This window comes from Bubalus bubalis, chromosome 17 (assembly GCF_019923935.1).
Source record: "Bubalus bubalis isolate 160015118507 breed Murrah chromosome 17, NDDB_SH_1, whole genome shotgun sequence".
Classification (NCBI taxonomy): domain Eukaryota; kingdom Metazoa; phylum Chordata; class Mammalia; order Artiodactyla; family Bovidae; genus Bubalus; species Bubalus bubalis.
The window spans coordinates 8,889,565-8,917,480 of NC_059173.1; the positions used below are offsets into that span (position 1 = coordinate 8,889,565).

The window sequence follows — 27,916 nt, forward strand, 5'->3', positions numbered from 1 at the left end:
TATACCTAAGTGAGGTTGGCCCAGTTTTTTTAGTACTTTTATTGCAAAATAACATACACGAAGAAGAACATATATGTATAACCTAAAGAATAATAACTATATGTTTTTACCCAGTGTTAGATAAGTACAATCCTTTGTTTTCCTGGTAGTTGAATCACTTGGAATATATCCTCAAGCAGCATATTGCTTAATTTTGCTTGTTTGGGACCTTGGTTAAAATAGAAAGAAACTGCATACGTATGTGTATATTCTTATGTGATTTGCTTTTCTTTGAATAATGTTGTTTATTTGAAATCAAGTCATGTTGATGAGCCTAATTTTCCTTCATTCACTTTCACAACTGCGCACAACATAATAGTTAAATTAAACATCTTTGAATCTCCTTTTCCAGGATCTGAAATGTATTTCCATTTCTTGAAATCTTGTTTTGTGTCCTGGAATGTGTCAAAAAGAGCATGGATGGTTTAGATTTGAATATAAATGGTTTAGATTTGAATCTCTGTCAACTCTACTATCCTTGTGGCAAGCTATTTAACCTCTCTGAGCCTCAGTTTTCACATCTGAAAAATGGGAGTAAAATATCTATTACCTTATAGGGTTGTTGAAAGGTTTCAAATGAAGTCATATATGGAAAGTACTTAAGGCAGTGCGTGGTGCTCTGTAAAGCTCTGAATAACTGTTTGATGTGATTATAGCATTATGTGGTAGTGATAGCCATGTATTTTATTATTGTTAGAACCTGAGGTTTTTTCCTGTTTTGAGGCTTTCCCTGGTGGCTCAGATGACAAAGAATCCACCTGTAATATGAGAGACCTGGGTTCGATCCCTGGGTTGGGAAGATCCCCTAAAGAAGAAAATGGCAACCCACTCCAGTATACTTGCCTGGAGAATCCCCGTGGACAGAGGAGCCTGGTGGGCTGCAGTCAGTGGGTTCGAAAAGAGTTGGACACGACTGAGCAACTAAGCCTGTTGTAGCTGCTGCCTGCTTCTCATGTTTGTCCCTCGCTGCACATAAACAAGAAGAATGAAGATGCTTGGTTACAGGGCATGTGTCCTCAACGTTTACTAGGCTGTGCTGAATTGTTTTCCAAAGCAGCTATACCAATTTACACTCCTATCCACAGAGTTTGGGAATTTCTCTCGCTTGACATTTTTGCTGTCCTATGAGGTTTTAAAATTTTTACCAATGTGTTAAGTATGCATTTGTATTCCACTGCGGTAAAAATTTGCATTTAAAACATTTTTATTGTCCATTTTATTCTTCAACAAAATGCCTGCTAGTCATTGAGTCAGTTGGGTTTCTTTTTTACTCATCCCTAAATTTTCTTTGTGTGTGTGTGTTAGTCACTCAGTCATGTCTGACTCTTTGCAATCCCATGGACCTGTAAAGCTCCTCTGTCCATGGAATTCTCCAGGCAAGAATACTGGAGTGAAAAAAAAAAAAAAGAATACTGGAGTGGATTGGCATGTCCTCCTTCGGGGATCTTCCCAACCCATGTGTCAAATGCAGGTCTCCTGCATTGCAGACAGATTCTGTACCATCTGAGCCCACTAGGGAAGCCCCAAATTCTCTTTATGCATTATTTTTTCACTCTGTACCTTTTCTTTTCACTTTCTAAATATCTTTTGATAAACAAAATCTCATTTTCATACAGTCAAGATTGCATGTTATTCCCTTTATAGTTGAGTTTCCCTAGTGGCTCAGATGGTAAAGAGTCTGCCTGAAATGCAGGAAACCCAGGTTTGATCCCTGAGTCAGGAAGATCTCGTGGAGAAAGAAATGGCAACCCACTCCAGTATGCTTGCCTGGAGAATCCCATGGACAGAAGATCTTGGTGAGCAAACATATCACTTCCCTTTATGATTGATATTCTTTTGTATAAATTATGAAGAAACTTTTCCCTACCCCATGGTCATGAAGATAACTTTTACATTTGTTTCTAAAACTTTATAGTTTTGCCCTTCACATTTAGATCTTGATTTTGTGACAGTTTTGAAATCTAATTCACATACCATTCAGGAAATTCACCCTCTGAAGTACACAACTCAAGTTTGTTAGTATATTCAGAGTTGTGCAACCATCACCAAAATCAATTTTAAAACACTGTCATCTTGTTAAAAAGAGACCTTAATGGGGCTTCCCTGGCAGTCCAGTGGTTTAGACTCCATACTTTCACTACAGAGGGCATGGGTTCGATCCTAGTCCAGGAACTAAGATCCCACATGCTGAGCAGCCAAAAATAAATAAAATACATATTTTAAAAAAAGAAACATTTTATCCTATAGCAGTTACTTCTCACTTTCTCTCAACCCCCCTGCCCTTGGTAACCACTAACTACCTTTCCATCACTATAGATTTGCCTATTCTGGGCATTTCATATAAATGGAATCATATACGTGATCTGTTGTGACTGGCTTCTTCCATTTAGCATAGTGTTTTCAAAGTTGACTCATATATGCATCAGTACTTCATTCCTTTCTTTTTTTTTATATTGTTTTTAAAAATATTTATTTCTTTTTGGCTGTGTCACGTCTTAGTTGTGACACGCAGGATCTTTCATTGAGGTGTGCGGACTTTGTAGCCCCATGGCATGTGAGTTCTTGATTCCCCAACCAAGGATCAAGCATGCATCTCCTGCATCGGAAGGCAGATTCTCCACCACTGGACCACCAGGCAAGTCCCACTTCATTCCTTTTTATTGCCAACTAATATTCCACTGTATCAGATCAGATCAGATCAGTCGCTCAGTCGTGTCCGACTCTTTGCCACCCCATAAATCGCAGCACGCCAGGCCTCCCTGTCCATCACCAACTCCCGGAGTTCACTGAGACTCATGTCCATCGAGTCAGTGATGCCATCCAGCCATCTCATTCTCTGTCGTCCCCTTCTCCTCCTGCCCCCAATCCCTCCCAGCATCAGAGTCTTTTCCAATGAGTCAACTCTTCACATGAGGTGGCCAAAGTACTGGAGTTTCAGCTTCAGCATCATTCCTTCCAAAGAAATTCCAGAGCTGATCTCCTTCACAATGGACTGGTTGGATCTCCTTGCAGTTCAAGGGACTCTCAAGAGTCTTCTCCAACACCACAGTTCAAAAGCATCCATTCTTCGGTGGTGCTCAGCCTTCTTCACAGTCCAACTCTCACATCCATACATGACCACAGGAAAAACCATAGCCTTGACTAGATGGACCTTTTTTGGCAAAGTAATGTCTCTGCTTTTGAATATGCTATCTAGGTTGGTCATAACTTTCCTTCCAAGGAGTAAGTGTCTTTTAATTTCATGGCTGCAGTCACCATCTGTAGTGATTTTGGAGCCCAGAAAAATAAAATCTGACACTGTTTCCACTGTTTCTCCATCTATTTCCCATGAAGTGGTGGGACCGGATGCCATGATCTTCATTTTCTGAATGTTGAGCTTTAAGCCAACTTTTTCACTCTCCACTTTCAGTTTCATCAAGAGGCTTTTGAGTTCCTCTTCACTTTCTGCCATAAGGGTGGTGTCATCTGCATATCTGAGGTTATTGATATTTCTCCCGGCAATCTTGATTCCAGCTTGTGCTTCTTCCAGTCCAGCATTTCTCATGATGTACTCTGCATATAAGTTAAATAAACAGGGTGACAATATACAGCCTTGACGAACTCCTTTTCCTGTTTGGAACCAGTCTGTTGTTCCATGTCCAGTTCTAACTGTTGCTTCCTGACCTGCATACAAATTTGTCAAGAGGCAGGTCAGGTGGTCTGGTATTCCCATCTCTTTCAGAATTTTCCACAGTTTATTGTGATCCACACAGTCAAATGCTTTGGCATAGTCAATAAAGCAGAAATGGATGTTTTTCTGGAACTCTCTTGTTTTTTCTATGATCCAGCAGATGTTGGCAATTTGATCTCTGGTTCCTCTGCCTTTTCTAAAACCAGATTGAACATCAGGAAGTTCACGGTTCACATACTACTGAAGCCTGGCTTGGAGAATTTTGAGCATTACTTTACTAGCGTGTGAGATGAGTACAATTGTGCGGTAGTTTGAGCATTCTTTGGCATTGCCTTTCTTTGGGATTGGAATGAAAACTGACCTTTTCCAGTCCTGTGGCCACTGCTGAGTTTTCCAAATTTGCTGACATATTGAGTGCAGCACTTTCACAGCATCATCTTTCAGGATTTGGAATAGCTCAACTGGAATTCCATCACCTCCACTAGCTTTGTTCGTAGTGATGCTTTCTAAGGCCCACTTGACTTCACATTCCAGGACGTCTGACTCTAGGTCAGTGATCACACCATCGTGATTATCTGGGTCATGAAGATCTTTTTTGTACAGTTCTTCTGTGTATTCTTGCCATCTCTTCTTAATATCTTCTGCTTCTTGTTAGGTCCATAACATTTCTGTCCTTTATCTAGCCCATCTTTGCATGAAATGTTCCTTTGGTATCTCAGGTTTTCTTGAAGAGATCCCTAGTCTTTCCCATTCTGTTGTTTTCCTCTATTTCTTTGCATTGATCCCTGAAGAAGGCTTTCTTATCTCTTCTTGCTATTCTTTGGAACTCTGCATTCAAATGTTTATATCTTTCCTATTCTCCTTTGCTTTTTGCTTCTCTTCTTTTCACAGCTATTTGTAAGACCTCCCCAGACAGCCATTTTGCTTTTTTGCATTTCTTTTCCATGGGGATGGTCTTGATCCCTGTCTCCTGTACAATGTCACGAACCTCATTCCATAGTTCATCAGGCACTCTATCTATCAGATCTAGGCCCTTAAATCTATTTCTCATTTCCACTGTATAATCATAAGGGATTTGATTTAGGTCATACCTGAATGGTCTAGTGGTTTTCCCTACTTTCTTCAATTTCAGTCTGAATTTGGCAATAAGGAGTTCATGGTCTGAGCCACAGTCAGCTCCTGGTCTTGTTTTTGCTGACTGTATAGAGCTTCTCCATCTTTGGCTGCAAAGAATATAATCAATCTGATTTCGGTGTTGACCATCTGGTGATGTCCATGTATAGAGTCTTCTCTTGTGTTGTTGGAAGAGGGTGTTTGTTATGACCAGTGCATTTTCTTGGCAAAACTCTATTAGTCTTTGCCCTGCTTCATTCCGTATTCCAAGGGTGCACTGCATTTTGTTTACTCATTCATCAGTTGATGGACATTTGAGTTGTTTCCACTTTGGGACCATTGTGAATAACACTGCTGTGAACATGTCTGTTTGAGTTTTTGTGTGGACACATTTCCATTTCTCTTGGGTATATACCTGAGAAGAACTGCTGGGTCATATAGGAAGTCTATATTTAACCTGTTGAGGAACTGCTAGGCTGTTTTCCAAAGTGACTGCACCATTTTCTGCTCTATCAACAATATCTGAAGATTCCAATTTTTCTGTTTCCTCCCCAACACTTGCTATTGCCTGACATTTTGATGGTAGCCATCCTAGTGGGTATGAAGTGACGGCTTATCGTGATTTTGATTTGCATCTTTCTGTTTCATGTCTTTTAATATGTAGATTCTCTTGCAGTGTTCTTCAATAAATAATGAAGAAACTAGATAGTCTGTCCCATAGAGTTTCCTAGTTTGAATTTAGGTGACTACTGATGGAAGTGCTGTTTTTATTGAAGTGTTTCTCATTCTTTGTTTTCCTTTGAACTGGAAATTAGATTCCAGACCTGTGCAGCCTAAACACTAGTCACTAGCCACCTGTGGCTATTTAAATCTAAGTTAATTTAAATTAAAAATTAAGTTTCTGCATGCCATCATATTTCACATGCTCAGAGGCCACATATAGCTCATAGCTGTTGTATTGAACAGGGAAGCTACAGAATATTTTCATCATCTCAGAAAGTTCTATTCTGTTGAAGTGTTGACCTGATCAGATTCAGTGAGGCTTAATCAAGATTAAGCTTTGCATGATTTGAATCCATTGAAATCTGAGATTTGCTTTATGACCTAGGTTGTGGTCAATTTTTATAAATGCTCTGTGTGCAAAGCATATACTGTGTGATTGTTGGGTGCCATATTACACTTGTGTTAGCTAATTGTTCTACCTAGATTGTCTCTGTCCTACTGATTTTTCTGCCATGGTTTTCTGTTAATTTCTGACAGAGGTTAGTTAAGATCTTTTACTATTGGACTTCCTGAATAAACTGTCGTAGAGTTGACCTTTGAAAAGCATGGGGGGTTGGGGTACTGACCTTCTGTGTAGTCAAAAATCCATTTATAACTTAGGGTTGATCCTCTGCAGAGTCAACCAATCACAGAGTCTGTAGTCCTGCTGAAAAGCATTTACTATTTAAAAAAACTGCATATAAGTGGACCCACAAAGTTCAAACCTGGGTTGTTCAAGGGTCAACCGTATAGTGTGTACATACAATGGAGTACTTTGCAACCCTGAAAAGGAATGAGGAATGTCATTATAAACAGCTCTGAAGGGATCTCCTGGATAGGTTTCCCAGTGAAAATGCTGGTGGAAAAACAGCATTTTGAGTTTGCAAGCATATGCCTAAGAAAGGAGGAAAGCAAATCTTCATGTGTATTTGCTTCTAGTTAAGAAAAGGAACCAGTTTTAGTATTCTAGAGCTTTTGAAATGATTGTTTACAGCAGGAAGAAGGTAATAGGGTAGAAGGGACAAGTATGATAGATCTTTGAATATGCCTTATTTTGTTTTTGGCATCATTAGGTATATTTTACATAATGATAAAATAAAATTTCAAAATCGGTCTCCCCAAATAAAACAATAAAAGTGAACCAAGATAAGTATCTCATTGCTGGTATAGATAGTCACATGGAAATCAACTATTTAAAGGGAACTTAAAGCACAGTAATGTGCCTATACAAACCCAGGGAAGTACTCTGAAGACAAATACTTTTTTAAATTATTTTATTTGTTTTCTTATTTTTGGCTGCTCTGGGTCTTTGCTGCTCTGCGTGGGTTTTCTCTGGTTGCGGCGAGTGGGAGCTACTCCTCATTGCGGTGCACAGGCTTCGTTGCAGTGGCTTCTCTTTTCACAGAGCGCAGGCTCTAGCCGCACAGGCTTCAGTAGTTGTGATGCATGGGCTTAGTTGCTCCATGGCTGTAGAATCTTCTCAGGCCAGGGATCAAATCTGTGCCCCCTGCGTTGGCAGGCAGAATCTTATCCACTGTGCCACCCGGGGGTGTCCTGAAGACAAATAACTTTTGGACTTCCCTGGCTGTCCAAGACTCTGCACTTCCAATGCAGGAAGCAAGGGTTTGGTCCTTGATCAGGGGACTAAGATCCCACATGCCGTAGCACAACCGAATAAAACAAAACAAAAAATAGAGAAGTACCTCTTTAGAAAATATTTAAAACGCTCTTTGGTAATCATATTGATGATCGTGTTAGTATTGCTGTGTTGAGACTGTTGTGTGACTTGTGGAATAAAGCCAATGAATAATTATGTCGCTGAACTGGAATTTTACATAGGAGAAAGGGGAAGAGATACAAGTAAAGTAAGTTTAAGTACAAACCCCTTAGTTGTGTATTTAAATTGATAGAATAAACTCATGTATTTTATTTAAAAAAAAATACTTTCTTGGTGTCTCTAATGAAAAGGTTTAGAAACAGTGAGCACCCCTAGTGTCTGATTGTGGTATCTACCACCTCCCCATTGAAAGAAATCGGAGCGCCTGCGGCAGATTCAAGGTCCAGGTTGAGAACACATAAAATAAACCTAAAAGCAACTTGGCATTTTGATAAGCAAGGAAAGCTATCAAAGACTGTTAAGGTCATGTCAAAGGACTCAAGAGCCCACTTAAAAGGTTCCCCCACTGTCCAAAGGTGGGATAATTTTAGCATGTGAAGTGAAAGTTGTTCAGTCGTGTCTGACTCTTTGCGACCCCATGGACTGTACAGTCCATGGAATTCTCCAGGCCAGAATATTGGAGTGGGTAGCCTTTCCCTTCTTCAGGGGATCTTCCCAACCCAGGAATTGAACCCAGGTCTCCCACATTGCAGGTGGATTCTTTACCAACTGAACTATCAGGGAAGCCAATTTTAGCTTCAATAAGAATAAATAATTGCCATGGAATGAAATATATCAAATACAGTTAAACCTGCAACCTCATAATATTAAAAACTCATCGTCCCCTTTGAAAAATGCTATGGAACCAACTCATTCTGAAAACAGGCAAAGCAAGCATTTACCCTGCCTTTTTTCTCCCCAACTGAACCTTGGGGCAACCAAATAGTTGATAAAGTTTCTCTTTATAGAAAGATTCCAGCTAATAAATAAAGAAGTGAAAGAGTTAGAATATTACCATTCTTTGCAGTCTCTTAAGAAAATCTGGATTTAGGCATGTGTATTAGAGCACTGACATCTTAAAACATCAGCCAGACCTTATGTACTTCTGTTGGAAGTCCATTGTACTGCCTATAAAATCTTTTTGCCGGAATGACTCAGTCCTGCATCTGATAAGTCTTCTAGAGCAAACTAGCAGTTTTCAGAAAATGCATGAGAGAGAGAAACATGTTACATGACTCCGTAAGAATGCAATCCACAAAATCCAGAATGTGGGGCATTCTACAGAGCAAATTGTCCATAAAATTCTGTGTTTAAAACTTTTCTTGAAGCATTGGAGGGTTTGGCAACACAAGCTGGACATCCCTGCCTGGTGTCAACCAGCTCACTCTGAGCAGCGGCTGCACGTAGATGGCCATTCACTCACTAGTCTGAGTGAGTCCCTGCTACCTGCAGCTTGACTCAGTCCCAGTACCTTTCCTTTAGGTAGCAGAGTTTGTGATCCCTGCTCTTTGTGTTTGCATAGTAGTATCTCCTAGTTTTATCACCCCAAAGATGGAATTCTTTCTTAGGTATAGCAAAGATCTCTTACTCTTTAATTTCCCTCTTGTTGGTTGTTTATGGTATTAATGTTTTCTTAACAATAAAGTCTCTTTGGTCAAGATGAAACCCTTCAATTTCTTCATTACCCTTTCTCCTGCTCCAGTATTCATCTCTCTGACCATTCTTGTCAATATCATTAGGACCCTCTAGCTTGTCCATGTCCTTCTAAAGATATTTCGAAATAAACTAGATAAAAGAAATCCAGATTTTAGTACTGAAATACTGCAACAAACAGAACTCCAGGCTGACATGGGAGCACTGTGCTTTGGCCATTGCAAGTTAAAATCATTGTCACATTCTTTAATCTATGAGGTTTTATCAAATCTCTTTGGGTCACATAAAGCCCAGGGGCTGAGGGCTGGACTCACTCCAGTAAGCATGTTGCAACTCCCCTCTCCAGGACTGGAATAAGAAAGAAGCTTTGTTAATCTCTGCAACCCTCCACATGCAGAGATCGGACTGCTGTAATATTTGTGGGTGCAGCTCTAGAGATTACTTCAGACTCCAATGCAGAATGAAGAGTGTGCACACTCAGTCATGTCTGACTCTTTGTGACCCCATGGACTGTAGCCCCCCAGTCTCCTCTGTCCATGGGATTCTCCAGACAAGAATACTGGAGTGGGTTGCCATTTCCTCCTTCGGGGGATCTTCAGAATCCAGCCCACTCCCAGTTTCATATGGGGCTTGTTGACTACTCACCAGCAGATTTCTTTTTTGCTTTGTTATGATCCTGTTTCTAACAGTCTAATTATTAATAGTCATGGGGACGGAAGCAAGAACTCACAGAGCTGATACTGCCTCTGGCACTGTTCCAAGAGCTTTCCATGGTCCTGTTCAAACCAATAATCCTATGAAGTAGCTACACTTATGATTCCATTTTACAGACAAGAAACAGACAGGGCCTTGGAAAGCCTAAGACTTTCCCAAGATTATACTACGCGGGGGCAACAGAGATGAGATTTGAACCTGACAGACTCATGTTCCAAAGTCTTTGCATCTTTCATCACTATGCTATACTTATAAAATATAAGTCTCTTATAAGACAGAAGGGGACGACAGAGGATGAGATGGTTGGATGGCATCACCGACTCGATGGACATAAGTTTGAGCAAGCTTTGGGAGTTGGTGTGCTGGAGTCCATGGGATCACAAAGAGTTGAACACGACTGAGCGACTAACCTGAACTGATACGTCTCTTAATCTAAACTACTGAACTGAACTGATAAGTCTCTTTATCATCTTTTTTTTTGGTCAAGCTGAAACCCTTGAATTTCTTTATTACCTTTCCTCCTTCTATACTTATCACTATGCCTCTGTTATAAAAACAAATTTTTTTAATGGGAATATTTGTAATCTACTAGAATGTGTGTGTACTCAGTCTCTTAGCCATGCCTGACTCTCTGTGGCCCCATGGACTGTAGCCCACCAGGCTTCTGTGTCCATGGGATTTCCCAGGCAAGAATACTGGAGCAGGTTACCATTTCCTACTCCAGGGGATCCTCCAAAAATTATTTGATCTAAATGCATCGTTTTTATCCTTTGATTACTCCTTATTATCATGATTACGCCTTCTGGCTTCATTTGGCTAGAGTAGGGAGACACCTGGTGGTGATCCAGTTTTTTAAAACTTCTCATTATGGAAAATTTCACACATATACACTGGCGTGCTGCAGGCCATGGGGTCACAGAGAGTCAGGGACACGACTGGACAACAACAACATAAACAGGAGAGAATAATAAATCCCTTCTATACCCATCACCCAGCTTCAACAATTAAGAGCATTCTGCCATTCTGTTATCATCTTCACCTCCATCCACTCTCGATCCTCCACCCCACCCCCTTTGATTATTTTTATGGTTCTTTTCAAAACAGAATTTACATGTATCAAAATGCACAACACTGTAGCCATTTATCTTGACAAATAGATACACCCGGGTAACTCCTAACTGCACCAAGTTAGAGAATGTTTCTATCACTCCGGAAATGTCCCCATCCCCCATAACCAGGCAACAGTTGTGATTTTCACTGTAGATTAGCTTTGCTTGTCCTAGAATGCCGTATAAATGGAATCATGCAGCATGCAGTCTTTTGTGTGTGAGCTCTTTTGCTCGGCACAATGTCTGTGTCCTTGTGCACACCTGTCGTTTCTCTTTTGCTGCTGCACCCATTCTATTGTGTAGATGCTCCACTTCTGCGCTCTGGTTGATAGGAACTTGGATTGTTTCCAGTTTGGGGCCATCGTGAATAAACTTGATGTAAACCTTCATGTTCCAGTCTTTTTGTGGACCTATGTCTACATTCCTCTTGTGTAAATACTTCAGAATGGAACTGCTGCATCAAAGGGTAGGGGCTTGGTTAACTTCATTAGAAACTGCCAGACCTTTCCCCAGTGATTCGTCCGGTTGATCTTCCTGCCAGCAACGTGTGAAAGTTCTATCGTTTTACATCCTGGAGAATATCCGATGTTGTCTTTTTCATTTGAACTCTTCTGGTGGCACCTCATTGTGATTCTAAGGGTACATTTCTCTGATGACTAATGATGTTGAGGACTTTTCTTTGTGCTTATTGACCATCTGTCCATCTTCATTTGTGAAGTCTTTTGCCCAGTTTCTGTTAGGTCTGAGTTTTTATTTTTTCTTTTAACCAAGCTGAGTATTTTATTCTAGATACAAGTTCGTTGCAGGTATATAACTCATGAATATTTTTTTGCCAGCCTGTGGCTGGCTGATTTATTTCTTAACAGCGTCTTCTGATGAGAAGGTTTATGTTTGATGAAGTCTAATGGGCATGATAATAGCACGTCATAGGGTCGGAATGAGGATCAATAGAGATAATACTTGTCAAACGGTTAGTGTCATGCTGAAGCAGTGAATGCTGAGTCCCTGGCAGTGCTGCTGGTACTATAGTGACTGCTTTTCCTGTCATTACTTGGATCCCTAACCAGATCATAAATGCTTAATGAAGAAAGCAGAATGTAATCTCTGCTCTCAGCTATCCCCAGGGTCTGGGATCTTGCTATTTCCATACTAGACACGCGATAAACATGACACGATAAGTGAGTTGCTGAGGAAGGTTGTGTTTTCCGTAGAAAGAAGAAGTGAGTCGCAAGCACATCCGTCTGCACGTGGAAGGCGCGCTGACCGCCCGGGACAAGGTTGGGGTGCAGGATTTTGTGCTGCTGGACGCATACACCAGTGAATCTGCTTTTCTGGACAACCTCCGCAAGCGTTTCAGCGAGAACCTCATCTATGTAGCGTAACTCATTTCTCAGCTGTTTTTCCTAGAGTGGTGGTTCCCTTCTGGTCCTTGGCCTTAAAAAAAATTTTTTTTTAATTTATTTAATATGTTTAGCTGCACTGGATATTAGTTACAGCATGTAGGATCTAGTTCCCCGACCGGGGATCAAACCTGGGCCCCCTGCATGGGGAGGGTGGAGTTGTAGCCACCGGACCGCCAGGGAAGTCTCCCGGTCTCTAGTCTTGATGGCTGTGAACGGTATCACTCTAGGCTAACCATCAGAGGGGGCGTGTCCAGGAACCACCGGCGGGTGTACTGTGATCCTTTGTATTCAGACCTTTCCGGCTGCCAGTGCTGGAGACCCACCTAAAGTCAGCCTAAGCCCTGAGAGAGAATCTGTCAACCTATGTAACTTCAGGGTCCAGAAGCAGAGCTCTAGGGTCTAGGATGATGTCTTGAGGACTCTTTCCCATACCTCTGCTTTCTTTTGCGACAGTTTCCTTCTGCAGCAGCCTCTCTGCATGGTGGCAAGGCGGCTGCCAGCAGAACCAGGCCTTTCTTAACACACTAAGTGGGGCCGTCTTGATCACTCGGTTGTTTGTCTGTCCGTGCCAGCTAGGTTCCATGACAGTGGAGACATCCCCCCACACACACACAACCTGACTTATTTATTGTGTTGTATCCCCGGTACTGAAGGGGCACATGGGGGTCATAGCACATGATGGTCTTTTGCCAGAGCCGTTTGCACCCTGGAATTCCTCACTAGTGCTTTGGTCTGTTCCTCTAGACGTATATTGGGACCCTCCTTGTGTCTGTGAACCCATACCAAGAGCTGGGAATCTATACTCTGAGCCACATGGAGCTTTATCGAGGGCTCAGCTTCTTTGAACTGCCACCGCATGTGTAAGTAGCAGCCATGGCATCAGCAATAGAAGTATTTTTCTCTTTCTGCCTCTCTTTCCTCCCCCCGCTTCACCACATATGTCCACCTATTACCCACCCACCTACCCATCCATCCACCCATCCATCATCCACCCCATCCATCCATCCATCTATCCACTTTCCATCCATCCACTATCCACCCATCCACTTGTCTACTCATCCATCTATCCACCCACACACTCACCCACATACCCACCCACCTATCCATCCACCCATCCATCATCCACCCCATTCATCCATCCATCTACCAATCCTAATCATCCACTTGTCTACTCATCCACCCATTCACCCACACACCCATCCACCCATCCGTCATCCACCCCATCCATCCATCCATCTACGTATCTACCCATCCATCCATCCACCCACTCATCCATCCATTCATATACCCATCCATCTACATTCTTGATGCATGCTCATTAGATTCTGTGCCTCACTTAAATTACTCCCTTCTTCTGAGATAAATCTTTCAACACAATAGAAAACATCAGCAGATCATTATCAAATCTCATTTTAATTGTAATGAAAAGTAGAATCTTCGGATGACAGCTGTAGCTAGAGTTACCTTCTCTGGGAAGTGGGTTGCTATAGTGCCACCTACTGGTGCTTGAATATCCTGCAGCTGAGAAGAATGCCGGTGACTAGGAACTTACCAGGACTGGAGACCCGTTAAGAAAAGCAATATTCGGCCTGGTCTGTATGTGACTCTCGGGCTTTGCTGAATTTCCCTCTTCTCCTCCTTGGTTGACTTTTGGGCTATTATTTAGGGTCTTTCTTCCTTTTTCTTGATGATTCACCTATTCCACTCCCAAGGCATTTATAAATCTTTCTGCCTCACCACCACTAGCGATTACAGAAATACTCAGCTTTCAAACGGCCACATCCTAAGAGTATACCCCGGGAAACCTTCATGCTTCAGTTTCTGATCTTGTAAAGCCTTTATCGTAGTATCTGATCTTGTATTTAAAGCCTCTTTAATAGTGCCCTAAACTTCTGTTTTTAAAACAGAAGTTTTTAATATTTTTTTGTTTCCTATCTCTATATATTTAGTATTTTAGGTTTTGAAGGAAAAAAATGAGCTCTTATATCTGTTACATTATTTCCACCTACATTTAATAGAACATCTCTTGGAGATGTAATTTAGTACGTAGATTATTCTAATAAGAAATATTGATTTTTTTAATTGGTAAATTCTGAAAAACTTTTTTATTCCTGCCCCAAGTCTTCACTTTAACTTTTCTACTATTAGAGTTTGGGGGCTTCCCTGGTGGCTCAGATGGTAAAGAATCCACCTGCAATGCACGAGACCCAGATTCCATCCCTGGGTCAGGAAGATCCCCTGGAGAAGGCAATGGCACCCCACTCCAATGTTCTTGCCTGGAGAACCCCATGGACAGAGGAGCCTGGCGGGCTACAGTCCATGGGGTGGCAGAGAGTCGGACACAACTGAGTGACGAATACACATTAGAGGTTTGCCATCTAGTGGGTAATGGTGAAGATTTGCTAGCTCTCTGAGCTAAGTGCCTGGTGCCACAGTCTGGATGTGGCTTCTGAGAGTCCGGGTAGTTTGTCCTTCTGCTCTGATGGGCATCAGAGCCAAGGGAAGTAGTGTTATAGTCATTTCCACTCCTTCTTTTAAAAAATTGCCTGGTCTTTATTGCAGCTACGTGAGATCTTTAGTTGCAGCCTGAACCGTTAGTTGCGGCATGTGGGATCTAGTTCCCTGGCCAGGGATCCAACCCGGGCCCCCTGCATTGGGCACTCAGAGTCTCAGCCACTGGACCGCCAGGGAAGGCCCTACTCCTTCCGTTTCTCTCTCACTCCTTCTCCAGCTATGCCATAGCTGACAACGCTTACCGCATGATGTGCTCTGAGCTAAATAACCACTTCATCCTCATTTCTGGAGAGAGCGGGGCAGGGAAAACAGAGGCCTCCAAGAAGATCCTCCAGTATTTTGCAGTGACCTGCCCGATGACCGAGTCACTGCAGATAGCCCGTGACAGACTGCTGTTCTCCAACCCCGTGCTGGAGGTAAGTGATCTTTAAGGACCTAGAAAGGGGAGTTCCAGGGAAGTCACTAAGTAAGAAGAGCCTTTGCTTGGGTGGGTCGGTCAAAATGGGCAGGTCTGGGAGTTAAGAGAACAGATTACATGGGTAGTACAATTGGTCCCTTATACATGAACAAATTGCATTCTGATAGAGTGTTCCTAAGTCCAATTTGTTTATAAGTCCAACAAAGTTTGCCTAGGTACCCAACTAACACAATCAGCTATACAGCACTGTGCTATAATAGGCTTATAATGCTTTTCACACAAATTATACATAAAAAATAAATAAACATCTCTAGGCTTATAGTACGGTACCTTGAAAAGGACAGTAGTACAGCAGCTGGCATCCGGGGGCTGGCATCGAGTGAACAGGCAGGAAGAGGTACTGACTGGTGAGGGGAGAGGAGGTGGGACATGGTAGAGCTGAAGGATCATCAGCAACAGGAGATGGAGGGCAGGCTGCAGTTGAGACGCGCACTAACTCACTCGACTGGACAGCAAACGCGTGTTTGCATCTTTGAAAGCTCACACCTCGAAGGTTCGTACATAGGGGACTTACTATACTATTAGTATACAGTTAATTGTGTTGGTTGGGTACCTAGGCTAACTTCGTTGGGCTTACAAACATGCTTTCAGAACAGAGCTTGTTTGGATGTAGGGGACTTACTGTATCATGATGAAGGGTGTGACCCTGAAGCCCAGCAGGCATGGAGACTAAGCCCAGGGTGATCACATACCAGCAAGCTTCTTCATATCATTCATATCCTGGAGCCAGTTCCCCATCTGGAAAGTGGGCCTATTCATAGTACCTGCCTCTTAGGAGGTTTTGAAGATTAAACAAGACAAATGCAAAAAAAAAAAAAAATGTGATTTGTAGCTCAGTGGGTAAAGAATCTGCCTGCAGTGCAGGAGACCCAGGCTCGATCCCTGGGTTGGGAAGATCCAATGGAGAAGGAAATGGCAACCACTTCAGTATTGTTGCCTGGAGAATCCCATGGACAGAGGAGCCTGGCCGGCTACAGTCCATGGGGTCGCAAGAGTCGGACACAACTTAGTAACTAAACCATCATGCATAAAAAGCACACAGCAGAATTAGTAAGTGCTAAAAATAATACTCTATTATTCATTAATATTTTTATTAATTAAAATCATCTTGATTATTATTTTTACTACTATAATTCTCTGACTTGTTGGATGATTTTGAGTATGTTATTTTCTCCTGTGTTTTTGTTGCTTTTTGTGTAAAAGGCATTTATGGTTGAAGGGATTTTCCCAGTAGACCTTTGGGCTGAACAGTTTACATCTATACTTTAGGAAGATGTCTGCAGATGGGGGCCAGCAGTGATGCCTTCTAGAACAGCCAGGGCCGAGGGTCCTACCTAGCTCTCCTTGTGTGCGTGCTAAGTCGATACAGTTGCTACAGTCGTGTCCGACTCTTTGTGACCCACCAGTCTCCTCTGTCCATGGGATTCTCCAGGCAAGAATACTGGAGTGGGTTGCCATGCCCTCCTCCAAAGGATCTTCCAGACTCAGGGACCGAACGTGCATCTCCTGTGACTCCTGCATTGCAGGCAGATTCTTTACCACTGAGCCACTAGGGAAGCCCCAACTTCTCCTTAGGCCATTTCTAATCTATTCCTAGAATGGATTCTAGAGAGAAGATATTTTTCCCTTCTTTTCTCTGTGTCCAACCCCAATATTTGGCATCAAATACTCTGTAAATAGTGATTTCTTCTTAGCAGATAAAGTGGCTTCCATTCCTGGCTCCCCTTTCTCTCCTCCAATGAGCTTGTCATTCAGGGTCAGGAATTCTATGAACAGGAGAGCTTCAGTGTCAGCGAATGACAGATGGGTTCAGTGTCCCCTCCCTTTGTATTCCAAGGCTTTTGGAAATGCCAAAACACTCCGGAATGACAACTCCAGCAGATTTGGAAAATACATGGACATACAATTCGACTTTAAGGTACACTGACGTTCCTATTACCGCTTCCCGGGGACCCCTTAACTTGAGAGCAACAGAAAGTCAACTCAAGGCACCTTAAGAGAGGAAGGGTTTCTTCTTGGCTCAAATAGTTGAAAAATTTAGGGTTTGCAATAGTTTTAGGAAATGCCAATGAAGACCATGATGACAGATCATATGAGTATGTGGGCAAAAATGAAGAAGTCTGGTGAGACCAGATGTTGGCAAAGACGTGGATCATGAGTTCCAACACACAGCTGGTGGCAAGGGTGTACGTTGGTCAAACCCATTTGGAAAACAGTGTATCATCTTGGGGTGCTGAAATCACATGATCTAAGGTGGAGCCATTCCACTCCTGGAAATATTCCTGTAGATGGGTAAGCATGGCCTCAGCAGTGCTGCTCATGAAGGTAAAGGGACTGGAAAGAACCAACATATCTGGCCAGGATTGGATGCCCATCAACAGGAGAAGGGCCCAACTGTGGGGTGCTCACACGATGAGACGTTTTATGGCAGCAAGAACATGTGAATGCCAGCTGCATGCAACCTAGACAGGTCATGAGAGTGTACTACATGTCAGCGAGATGCCATTTCTTACAAAGCTTGAAAAGATTCCAGAGTAAACAATCTATTGCTTAGGCGTACATGACTTTATGCCATGAGTTGGCAGACTTACATGACAGGGTCTTGGGCTTTGTGGACCGTACAGCCTCTGTCCCAACTACTCAGCTCCACTGCTGTAGTATGAAAGGAGCCAGAGAAGATATATAACGTATTGTACACAGAGTTTAAATGGGGGCTCACGCAAGTAGGAGGGGTAGGCAGAGTTCTCAGGGACATGTAATTCCAAGTGACACCTTAGGCTAGAGAATAGTAGCTGGCTGAGCGTTTAGTATAGATAGTGATGAAGCCAGACTGACTAAGGATTTCCCAGAGGCTGGAACGTGGGTTTCTGGTCATGCATGCACAGACTTTGAAAAAATTTTAATAGCATACATATTTTTAAGGTTTTTTTTAGAATCCAACACATACTAAAAAAGGAGACTGCTCATGGCCACAGCTCAATAAATTTTTCCATTTGAATCTACTTGTGTAACCACCACTCATCTCAAGATATTAACATTTCCAACACCTTGAAATTTCTCCTACCCATCTCTGACAAATATCTGCACACCGCTTCCCAAAAGTTATCACTGTCCTGGCATCTATAATCACAGATTCATTTTGCTCGCTCTTGAGCTTCAGAAAAAATGGAATTATATAGTTGTTCTATTTCATGTTTGGCCTCTCTGAATCAGCATGTCTTGTAAGATTCGACTGTGTTGCTGCATGGAGTTGTTCATTTTTTGATTGCTCGACTTTTATCCCTGTTTAGCTGTTCTCCTGTGGTGGATGTTCGGGCTGTTTCCAGTCTGGGGCTAGCTATTGCAAGCAGTGCTCTGAACATTCTTGTACCTCTTTTAGGAGATATAAGCACTCATTTATGCCGCGTGTATACCCAGAAGTTGCACTGCTGGGTTCTTACCAGCAATGTTATAACTGAGTTCCAGTTTCTCCACGCCCTTGCCAACACTTGGTATTGTCAGTCCTTTAAATCTTAGGCATTCTGATGGCATATAGTGGTTTCTCTGGTAGGCTGCCGTCTACAGGGTCGCACAGAGTCGAACACGACTGAAATGACTTAGCAGCAATTTTAATGAAGTTTTGCTCATTGGTCCCTTAAAGACCCTCTTGTATATTAAAGTCTTTTGCTCATTTTTAATTGGGTAATTTTTTCTCATTGATTGGCAAGTGTTCAATATATGTCATGGAATACAAATCCTTCATTGAATATATTATTTAAAACAATAATTAAGACAATAATAATTAATATTGACATAAGAATATATTGACATTAAGAGGCTGATGACCCAGAACAGAGGCTAGAAGCAGCCCAGCTCTCCTTACCTATATGGTCACCAGACTTATGACCAAAGCACCACTGAGATTCAATATCGATCAAATTGTCTTTCCAATTAAATGGTGGTCAACTGGAAATCCATATGGATAAAGAGAACTTTGGCCTCTGTTTCACTCCATAAACAAAAATTAAATCACGATGTATCATAGTCTTAAACATGGATGGTAAAACAATTGATTCTAAATGAAAAACAGAAAATATCTTCATCACCTTGGGGGGTTAGGAATAGAACCCAGAAAACGTGAATCTTAGAAGACAGATAGATCAGGTTGATTCAGACTCACAATTTCAGTTCATCAGGAGACACCAGTAAGAGAGTGGCCTTGATTGTTGTCTTGGCTAGATTTTTTTGTTCTCTTTTGAAGGGCATTCCCGTAGGCGGGCATATCATCAGTTACCTGATAGAAAAGTCTCGAGTTGTCTATCAGAATCAGGGTGAGCGGAATTTCCATATCTTCTACCAGCTGCTAGAGGGTGGAGAAGAGGAGCTCCTTGCTTACCTGGGACTGGAGCGAGACCCCCAGCTGTATAAATACCTCTCACAGGTTAGAAGGACCATAACCTGTCTCTGGTGCCCCTTTGGCGGTGAGGGGTGGGGTGGTGTTAGTTCTGTGGGATGTTCAGTAACTTTCTCATGGCCACGTTACCGGATCCTGCTGCCACAGTGCCTTTGGAAATGGCTCAAGCATTTCACCAGTACTATTTTGATTGATTTCATGATCTTCTGTGACTTTGGCAAACTTGGTGCCTGCGTTTTGCAGTACATTCGCACTGTTTCCAAACCTCTAGGTGTTCTTTAAGGTCTGACTTAAACTAGCCCTGTCCTTGAAGGGGAGGGAGTGCATGGTGCTGGTTGTGTGGGAGGGATATTTGGGATGTTGCAGATTTAACATTTCAGTTCACCGGTGAATATTTTCATGGTATGACACCTTTGTTTTTGCCGTGCAACAAGGAACTCTTTTAAAATGATGAATCTTCAGGTAATCGGGAAAAATCTGTACTACAAAAGCAAAATAACAGTAAAAAAAAAAAAAAAAACCCTCATGTAGAAGATTTTCCCTTTAAATTGTGACATTGGTAGTCTGTTACTTATTTAAAAGACAACTTCTAGACCTGGTGGGAAAAGTCTTATCACACCTCCTGTATCATCTGTATTTCTCTAGATACAAACTTTTATTTCCTTCAGGGAAGATCTCCTTCTATCTAATCCTGCCTTGCAGTTTTTGATGCTGGTTACTAAGTGTATCAAGATTATTTTCTTGAATTTAAACACTGTCATTTACTGTATATTTTGGTAGATATCTATTGAGATAAATGTCTTCAATTTATTCAGCAAAAATGGCAGGAAAGCCTACTTTAAAAAACATACACACAGAAAGATATAGCAGATTTTTGTAAACAAAATTCCAAATTTGAAAAAAGCTGCAGTTGGCAAATCATCAGGTGCTAGACAAGTAGAATAAAACCTGTTTTTTCACAGCTCAGAACATTATAGAACTAGCTTTTTAATGCTCGCAGAGAAAAATTTTGACACCTAACTGTCCTTATGAAAATGCTGTTAAGCGGCCCAATTCTGTGTCAACAGGGTCGCTGTGCCAAAGAGTCATCTGTTAACGACAAGAATGACTGGAAAACTGTTTCCAATGCCTTTTCTGTCATCGATTTTACTAAAGATGATCTTGAGGTATGAGCCCCTCGAGGGTGGAGCTCCCTGTGGTCAGGCTTGGGGTTGAGGAAACCATCCTGGTTTCTTGGTAATGACACAGAGTTGCCAGAGGGAGCAAATAAAGACACAGGATACCTAGGTACACTGAATTTCAGATAAACACTGGCTGGGTTTTTAGTAGAAGTATGTCCCAACATTGCATGGGACAAGCTTCCTGCTAAAAAAAAATTAGACATTGCTCACCAACACAACATTGTGAAGCGTCTTTACTCCAATATAATTTGTTTTAACTAAAAAGAATTAGACATTAGACATTGCTTATTTGAAATTTGAATGTTAGCTGGGCATTCTGCATTTTATCCATATTTCCCCAGTATGGGATGCCAGCAGGGAGTTGTGTTTCTTCTTCCTCTCAAACCCAGTCTCAAATATTTAATCCCCTAGAATGCTAGGAATATCATTTATTTATGCTTTTTATATTGGAACAAGTTGGACCAAATTGTAGGATTTATAAACATTTTGTTTTTACACCTTTTGTCTTATTTGGGGGGTGAGGGGGACTGTGAAACTATTGACTTTTTGAGGACCAGAATACAATTTAAGAAAAATTTACATGTGTATGTGTGTATCTGGGGCCATGGCATTTGAACACTGGATGGCTTATTGGCAGGGGACAAAGGGAGATACCAGCATAGTGGTATTCCATGCTGGACATAAGTGAGGGAGCATCCTGCCCTCCACTGAAGTTCCTTCCCTCTTCCCTTAATATCAGAAGTGGATAAGAGCCCACAGGGCCAATTTCTGGGAAAGGATCTGTGATCTCCAGTCTGGAATTAGTGGTGCGGAGTGGGGACGGGTATCCCCCGGGTACCACCTCTGATGACGTTTATCAATTAGGCAGCCGCCGTCTTCTCTCCCTGCCCTTTTCACCACTTCCCACATTCCTAGAATCTCTTTGGAATTATTGCCAGTGTCCTGCACCTGGGGAACATTTGTTTTGAAGAGAACCAGCAAGGCTGTGCCTCTGTACCAGACACTCACGAGATCAAATGGATCGCCAAGGTGATGGTCCACTTTGGGAGAGTGGGGGTGGTGGGCAGGAGAGGCCCCAGACCCTGTCAGAGATGGAGGGGTGGGGGAGGAGAGCAAGACAGCTGGGTGCCCATGTCCCAGGTGGCTACCATCTCGTTCTCCCACTTGACACTGGTTAGGAGGTGGGCAAGGGAGCGAGTAAAAGCCAGTCAGTTGAAAGACCAGATATGGGCTGTGCTTTGCACAGATATGATCTGTGTTGCACCAGAACACAATTAGCAGGTGGGAAAGGTGAACCTGAGCCTGGAGACACCACCGACTTTTTACTAGGGGGTCAAGCTGGGTTACTGAATGGCATTTTGTTTTCCATTTATTCAGCTCCTAGGGGTCGACCCATGGGTCCTTCTGGAAGCTCTCACCCATAGAAAGATTGAAGCCAAAACAGAGGAGGTAAAAATGGCTCTAGTGGGGAATGTGCGCACCCTCCCCGCTGCTGCTGCCAGTAGGATGGTGAGGGGAGGCCAGACTCCTGGATCCTGCCCACCAGATCCTGTGTGGTCCAGCTTGTCAGCATCTCCGGCCTTAACCTCCCTCATCTCCCAACATCCCACCATCACAAGCTCTTCGTGCTTCACGCTTGCCCTGCCTTCCCTCCATGGGGTCTTTGCATAAACTGTTCCCTCTGCGGCAACACCCTTCCCTGTGTTTCACCTAGTTAAATCCTTTCCATCCTTCAGTTCCCAGGGATCACTTCCTCAAAGACCCTCCCCTGCTCATCCCATCCCTTCCCTAAAGCACCATGTGTATCTCCGTATAGCGCTTGTCACTTTCAGCTTCAGGACTGTGATGCTTCTCTGTGTGATTTGTTAAATGTTGTGCTGTGCTCAGTCACTCAGTCTTTGCGACCCCATGGCCTGTAGCCCCCGCCAGGCTCCTCTGTCCATGGGATTCTCCAGGCAAGAATACTGGAGTGGGCTGCCATGCCCTCCTCCAGGGGATCTTCCTGACCCAGGGGTCGAACCTGCGTCTCTTATGTCCACAGCATTGGCAGGCAGGTTCTTTACCCGTAGTGTCACCTGGGAAGCCCTGACTTGTTGAATGCCCTCTGCCAGATATGAGCCCACAGAGGCTGAAATTCTTTGTCTTGGTTGAGGCTGTATCTCAGCACAGTGCCTGGCACTCAAGGAACAGCACAGGCGGGAGGTTCCTCCCCCATCAAGTAGCCTTCTCTAGTCATCTTTATTTATTTATTTGGCTGTGCCAGGTCTTCATTGCAGCATGTGGGATCTAGTTCCCTGACCAGGGATCGAACCTGGGTCCCCTGCCTTGGGAGCACAGTCTTAGCCCCTGGACCATCAGGGAAGACCACCCCTCTCCCCCAGTCATCTTTAAACCTGGGTTGAAAACTCTGAGGGCTTTAAAAAAATTTTAACCTCTGTAATGATGAGCCTGTTGTTCTTCTCAGGTGATATGCCCATTGACACTAGAGCTCTCTGCCTATGCTAGAGACGCAATGGCAAAGGCAGTTTATGGGCGAACATTTACTTGGCTGGTGAACAAAATCAATTCCTCCTTAGTGAACAAGGTTGGTCCACGCATACTGTGTGCCCTGTGCTCTTTAACATGGCCGTGTTTTATAACCAACACCTTTGAAGAATTTGTGAGAATTGAACGTAAGCTCCTGGTGGGCAGAGATACTGTCTTTTCACGTCTGCATTTCCAGTCTCCAGCACACAGTAGGCTCACAAAAATGCACTGACAAATGATCTTATCCGTGTGTCCCCAAGTCTGGGATGCACAGCATTTGAAGTGCACACAGAACCTTTTCATTTTAACAGTAATATATTTTAATGTGTATAAGAAAAAAAGACAGCTCCTTTGAACTCACCCTAAAGGCATATTTCCTTTTTAAGCAGAATTATTTAAATTAAAAAGGGAGCTGACGCAAAGCTGGAAGCTGAGGCAATGATATGAGGGCAACGGGGTGCATGGATGTGGTGAGACTCATGGAGGAAATGTGCAAAGGATGGATTTGAATACATTGACTCAGCGCATCATACAGAATGCTACATTGTGTCCCTTAAGAAGAAAAGTCATATTCTCCTTCAATAGCCATCCTTGCCTGACAGCACTTGGCCCTCTGTTGAAAATGATCCAAAATATCTGCTTTCTCTCCAGGGTGAACATCTTCTTCCTGATGTTAATAGCTTCCTTCCTTCCTCCTTCCCTCCCTTCCTCTCTCCATCTCTCTTTTTCTTTCCCTTCCTCTTCTCTTCCTCTTTCTATCTTGCTCTGCTTTTTTTGGACTGAATGTGGGCTTTGGGGGCTGAGGAGGGCTGAAGCAAGGAAGTGAATCAGAAGGGGAAGGTCAGTCTCTCTACTCTGATGATGAATATGAAAGCCGGGATGGGACCTAGGGAGGCTGCAGGCAGGAGGAGGCAGGCTGGGAATATTATCTCCACCCTGTTTCTTCTGAAAGCTGTTGTTGGAGAGATGAGATTTATAGCCACATCCCAGATTCAGGGGCAGTTGCCAGATATTGAGTGTTACAAAGTAAATAACCTCAATGATTAATGGTGTGTGTTACTTTGACTAGGACTTTACTGGGAAAACTGTGATTGGATTGCTGGATATCTATGGGTTTGAAGTCTTTGACAAGAATGGGTGAGTTTGTTTGATTTCATTGTGATCCACTGGTTCTTCATTTTCCTTTAAGGTCTTAGTCTGGTTTTATGGCATTTCTGATGTTATTGAAACTCATTTTCCTGATCCTAGAAATTCTCCAGGTTTGCATAGCCCCTGCCTCATAAACTTTTCTAGAACCAGAATAGCCATTAAAAATGCAAATGTCTTTTACTTTGACTCTTCTTATCAGTTTATTAAATTATTTGTTTAATAAGGACTTCAGTTTTCTGTATGGAAAAAGCATCCTTAAAAATAAGTAAATATAATTTTTTGGAAAAACTTGGTCTACTCACGTAGCTTTAGTTACTTAAATCTTTTGCACCTCCAGTTTTGAACAGTTCTGTATAAATTACTGCAATGAGAAACTCCAGCAACTGTTAATTGAGAGAACCCTAAAAGCGGAACAGGCAGAATATGAAATGGAAGGTATAGAGGTAAATGTTTCAATGTTTTCTCCTCATTTGATTTCTTAACTAAGCAAAAGACATTTCCGTGAGAAATATCATTTCATTGGAGGTTTTTCCTGATGAGTACTAAGAATTATTTTTTCACTCCTTCTCTGCTTGTTTCCTGGGAAATTATTTTGATATTCAGTAAGTATTCTTTTTGAAATGTTAGAGATAAAAATCAGAAAAGAAAAGTTGGACAATCAATTTAAAAGAAATATATTTGATGCTCAATCTTAATCCTTCCTGGAGAATTCTTTCCTCAATGTCATTTTAGTGGGAACCAATTCAATATTTCAACAACAAGATCATCTGTGATTTGGTAGAAGAGAGACACAATGGAATCATTTCCATTCTGGTGAGAAAATTAACATTGTCTTGGGGCTCATTCCATGGTATCCTCAATACTCAGAAGATCTTTTCCCCGGGCTTACAGAGAGTTAAGAGTGAAATCCACTGTATTATTGAAGGATGCAAGTTGAACTCTTTTGCTGAATTTTCGCTCTAAGTTTTAGACTGAGCTTTCCCCTCTTATTCAAATTCATCTATGGTTTGCCATAGATGGATTCAGAGAGCATAGAAATGTTGCTTTGTAAGAATTGTCTCACCAACCTGAACCCAGTTTTCTTGTTGTTGTTTTAATAAAAGCTACAGGGTTGATTCATTAAAAAAAATATTTTATATTAGACTTCAGTGCTAGTTTCAGGTATACAGAAAGCGATTCAGTTACATAAATACATATATCTATTCTTTTTCAAATTCTTTTCCCATTTAGGTTATTATAGAATACTGAGCAGAGTTCCCTGTACTACACAGTAGGTCTTTGTTGATTATCTGTTTTAAATATCGTAACATGTATATGTCAATTTTGATTCATTATTTTTTAAGCTTTATTTCTCAGTTATGTTACATATTATGGGTCTGTAAGTGGTGGGTGTAGAAGACGTTCTCTGCTTCTGTCTTTTGGCCATACTATTTGGCATGGAGGATCTTAGTTCCCTGACCAGGGATTGAACCCATTCCCCCTGCAGTGGAAGCACAGAGTTCTAGCCGCTGGACCACCATGGAATTCTTTTGATTCATTTTTTTTTTTAAAGATGGTCATTTAAATGTTATTACTGTTGAGGACCCAAAATAGAAAGTAAAAACAGTTTGTGAACTGGGGAAGGTTAGACTTAACTAGTTTTATGACTTGCTTTTTCTGAAGGCTTTGCTCCTCATTAAAGAGGGTTTGTTGTTGGCCAGCTGGCTAAAACTGGTTAAGAGATACCGAAGTTGAGTGTCTCAGCTAGTTATGGAAGCTGCAAAGTGTCCCTGGGAAGTCTTTGGAAATAGACGTCAGATAGGTGGGAGAGCTGACTTTTCATGGAGTTTCTAGTCCCTCTGGTTCCATGGTTCCTTAATCAGATTTGATACGATGATTACCCCTTCCGCCCCCTGGAAATGTTGACCCAGACTTGTGCACAAGATGATATATTTCAATCCACTGCATTTTGCCATAGCTGCTGGGAATTCCATTTAAACTTGGAATTGATGGAGTGTGGTGCGGTGACCGGAAACTTCTGCTTCTGTTTTGAAGGATGAAGAATGTGTTCGTCCTGGTCCTGCTACAGACTTGAGTTTCCTGGAGAGGTTGGAGGAGAAAGTGGGAAAGCACGCACACTTTGAAACGTAGGTGTCTCATCTGCCAGGCTGTTGCATGGGGGAAGCTCATGTGTTGTGGAGTTGACTTCTAGTGTGTGTGTATGGCTGTGCTGGGTCTTAGTCATGGCATACAGGGTCTTTAGTTGCAGCATGCAAACTCTTTCGCTATGGCCTGTGGGATCTTGTTCCTGGACCAGGGATTGAGCCTGGATCTCCTCCATTAGAAGCATGGAGTCTGAGCCACTGGACCACCAGGGAAGTCCCCTGTAAAGCTAACCTTTGAACAATACTGGTTTGAACTGTGCAGATCCACTTATACATGGGTTTTTTGTCTCAATAGTAAATGCTATAGTACTACGTGACCCCCATCCCCTGTTGGTTGAATCCATGGATACAGAAGGCCAACTATGAGTTACACACAATTTGTTGACTGTGTGGAATCCCTAAGGCCCATGTTGTTCAAGGGTCAACTGTACATCCATTTTGTTAGGTATGTGGACAGTTCTCCCCAATAGTATGAAAGTGAAAGTGAAAGTCGCTCAGTCGTGTCTGACTCTTTGCAACCACATGGACTATACAGTCCATGGAATTCTCCAGGCCAGAATACTGGAGTGGGTATTCTTTCTTTCACTTCTCCAGGGGATCTTCCCAACCCAGGGATCAAACCCAGGTCTTCTGCATTGCAGGCAGATTCTTTACCAGCTAAGTCACAAGGGTAGCCCCCTTAGTATAGCTCGCCAATAGTATAGCTACTACAAATTCCAGTTGAGCTATTTCAAATCCTGAAACATGATGCTGTGAAAGTGCTGCACTCAATATGTCAGCAAATTTGGAAAACTCAGCAGTGGCCACAGGACTGGAAAAGGTCAGTTTTCATTCCAATCCCAAAGAAAGGCAATGCCAAAGAATGCTCAAACTACCGCACAATTGTACTCATCTCACACGCTAGTAAAGTAATGCTCAAAATTCTCCAAGCCGGGCTTCAGCAATACGTGAACTGTGAACTTCCAGATGTTCAAGCTGGTTTTAGAAAAGGCAGAGGAACCAGAGATCAAATTGCCAACATCCACTGGATCATCGAAAAAGCAAGAGAGTTCCAGAAAAACATCCATTTCTGCTTTATTGACTACGCCAAAGCCTTTGACTGTGTGGATCACAATAAACTGTGGAAAATTCTGAAAGAGATGGGAATACCAGACCACCTGACCTGCCTCTTGAGAAATCTATATGCAGGTCAGGAAGCAACAGTTAGAACTGGACATGGAACAACAGACTCGTTCCAAATAGGAAAAGGAGTACTTAAAGGCTGTATATTGTCACCCTGCTTATTTAACTTATATGCAGAGTACATCATGAGAAACGCTGGGCTGGAAGAAGCACAAGCTGGAATCAATATTGCCGGGAGAAATATCAATAACCTCAGACATGCAGATGACACCACCCTTATGGCAGAAAG

At 42.4% G+C, this 27,916-nt stretch overlaps 1 protein-coding gene across 1 annotated transcript in view; it reads left to right on the forward strand.

Moving 5' to 3' along the window:
• Positions 1–11,020: 11,020 nt before the first annotated feature.
• MYO1H (myosin IH) overlaps positions 11,021–27,916 on the forward strand; it is a 41,433-nt gene continuing 24,537 nt past the window's right edge. The window contains exons 1-14 of the mRNA XM_044930378.2: positions 11,021–11,095; positions 11,929–12,090; positions 12,865–12,980; positions 14,852–15,050; positions 16,950–17,030; positions 19,353–19,532; positions 20,573–20,671; positions 21,602–21,715; positions 22,064–22,135; positions 23,151–23,270; positions 24,282–24,349; positions 24,699–24,804; positions 25,094–25,174; positions 26,396–26,487. Of these exons, the coding sequence (XP_044786313.2) occupies positions 11,021–11,095; positions 11,929–12,090; positions 12,865–12,980; positions 14,852–15,050; positions 16,950–17,030; positions 19,353–19,532; positions 20,573–20,671; positions 21,602–21,715; positions 22,064–22,135; positions 23,151–23,270; positions 24,282–24,349; positions 24,699–24,804; positions 25,094–25,174; positions 26,396–26,487 (1,565 nt within the window). The remainder of the gene's footprint in view (positions 11,096–11,928; positions 12,091–12,864; positions 12,981–14,851; positions 15,051–16,949; positions 17,031–19,352; positions 19,533–20,572; positions 20,672–21,601; positions 21,716–22,063; positions 22,136–23,150; positions 23,271–24,281; positions 24,350–24,698; positions 24,805–25,093; positions 25,175–26,395; positions 26,488–27,916) is intronic.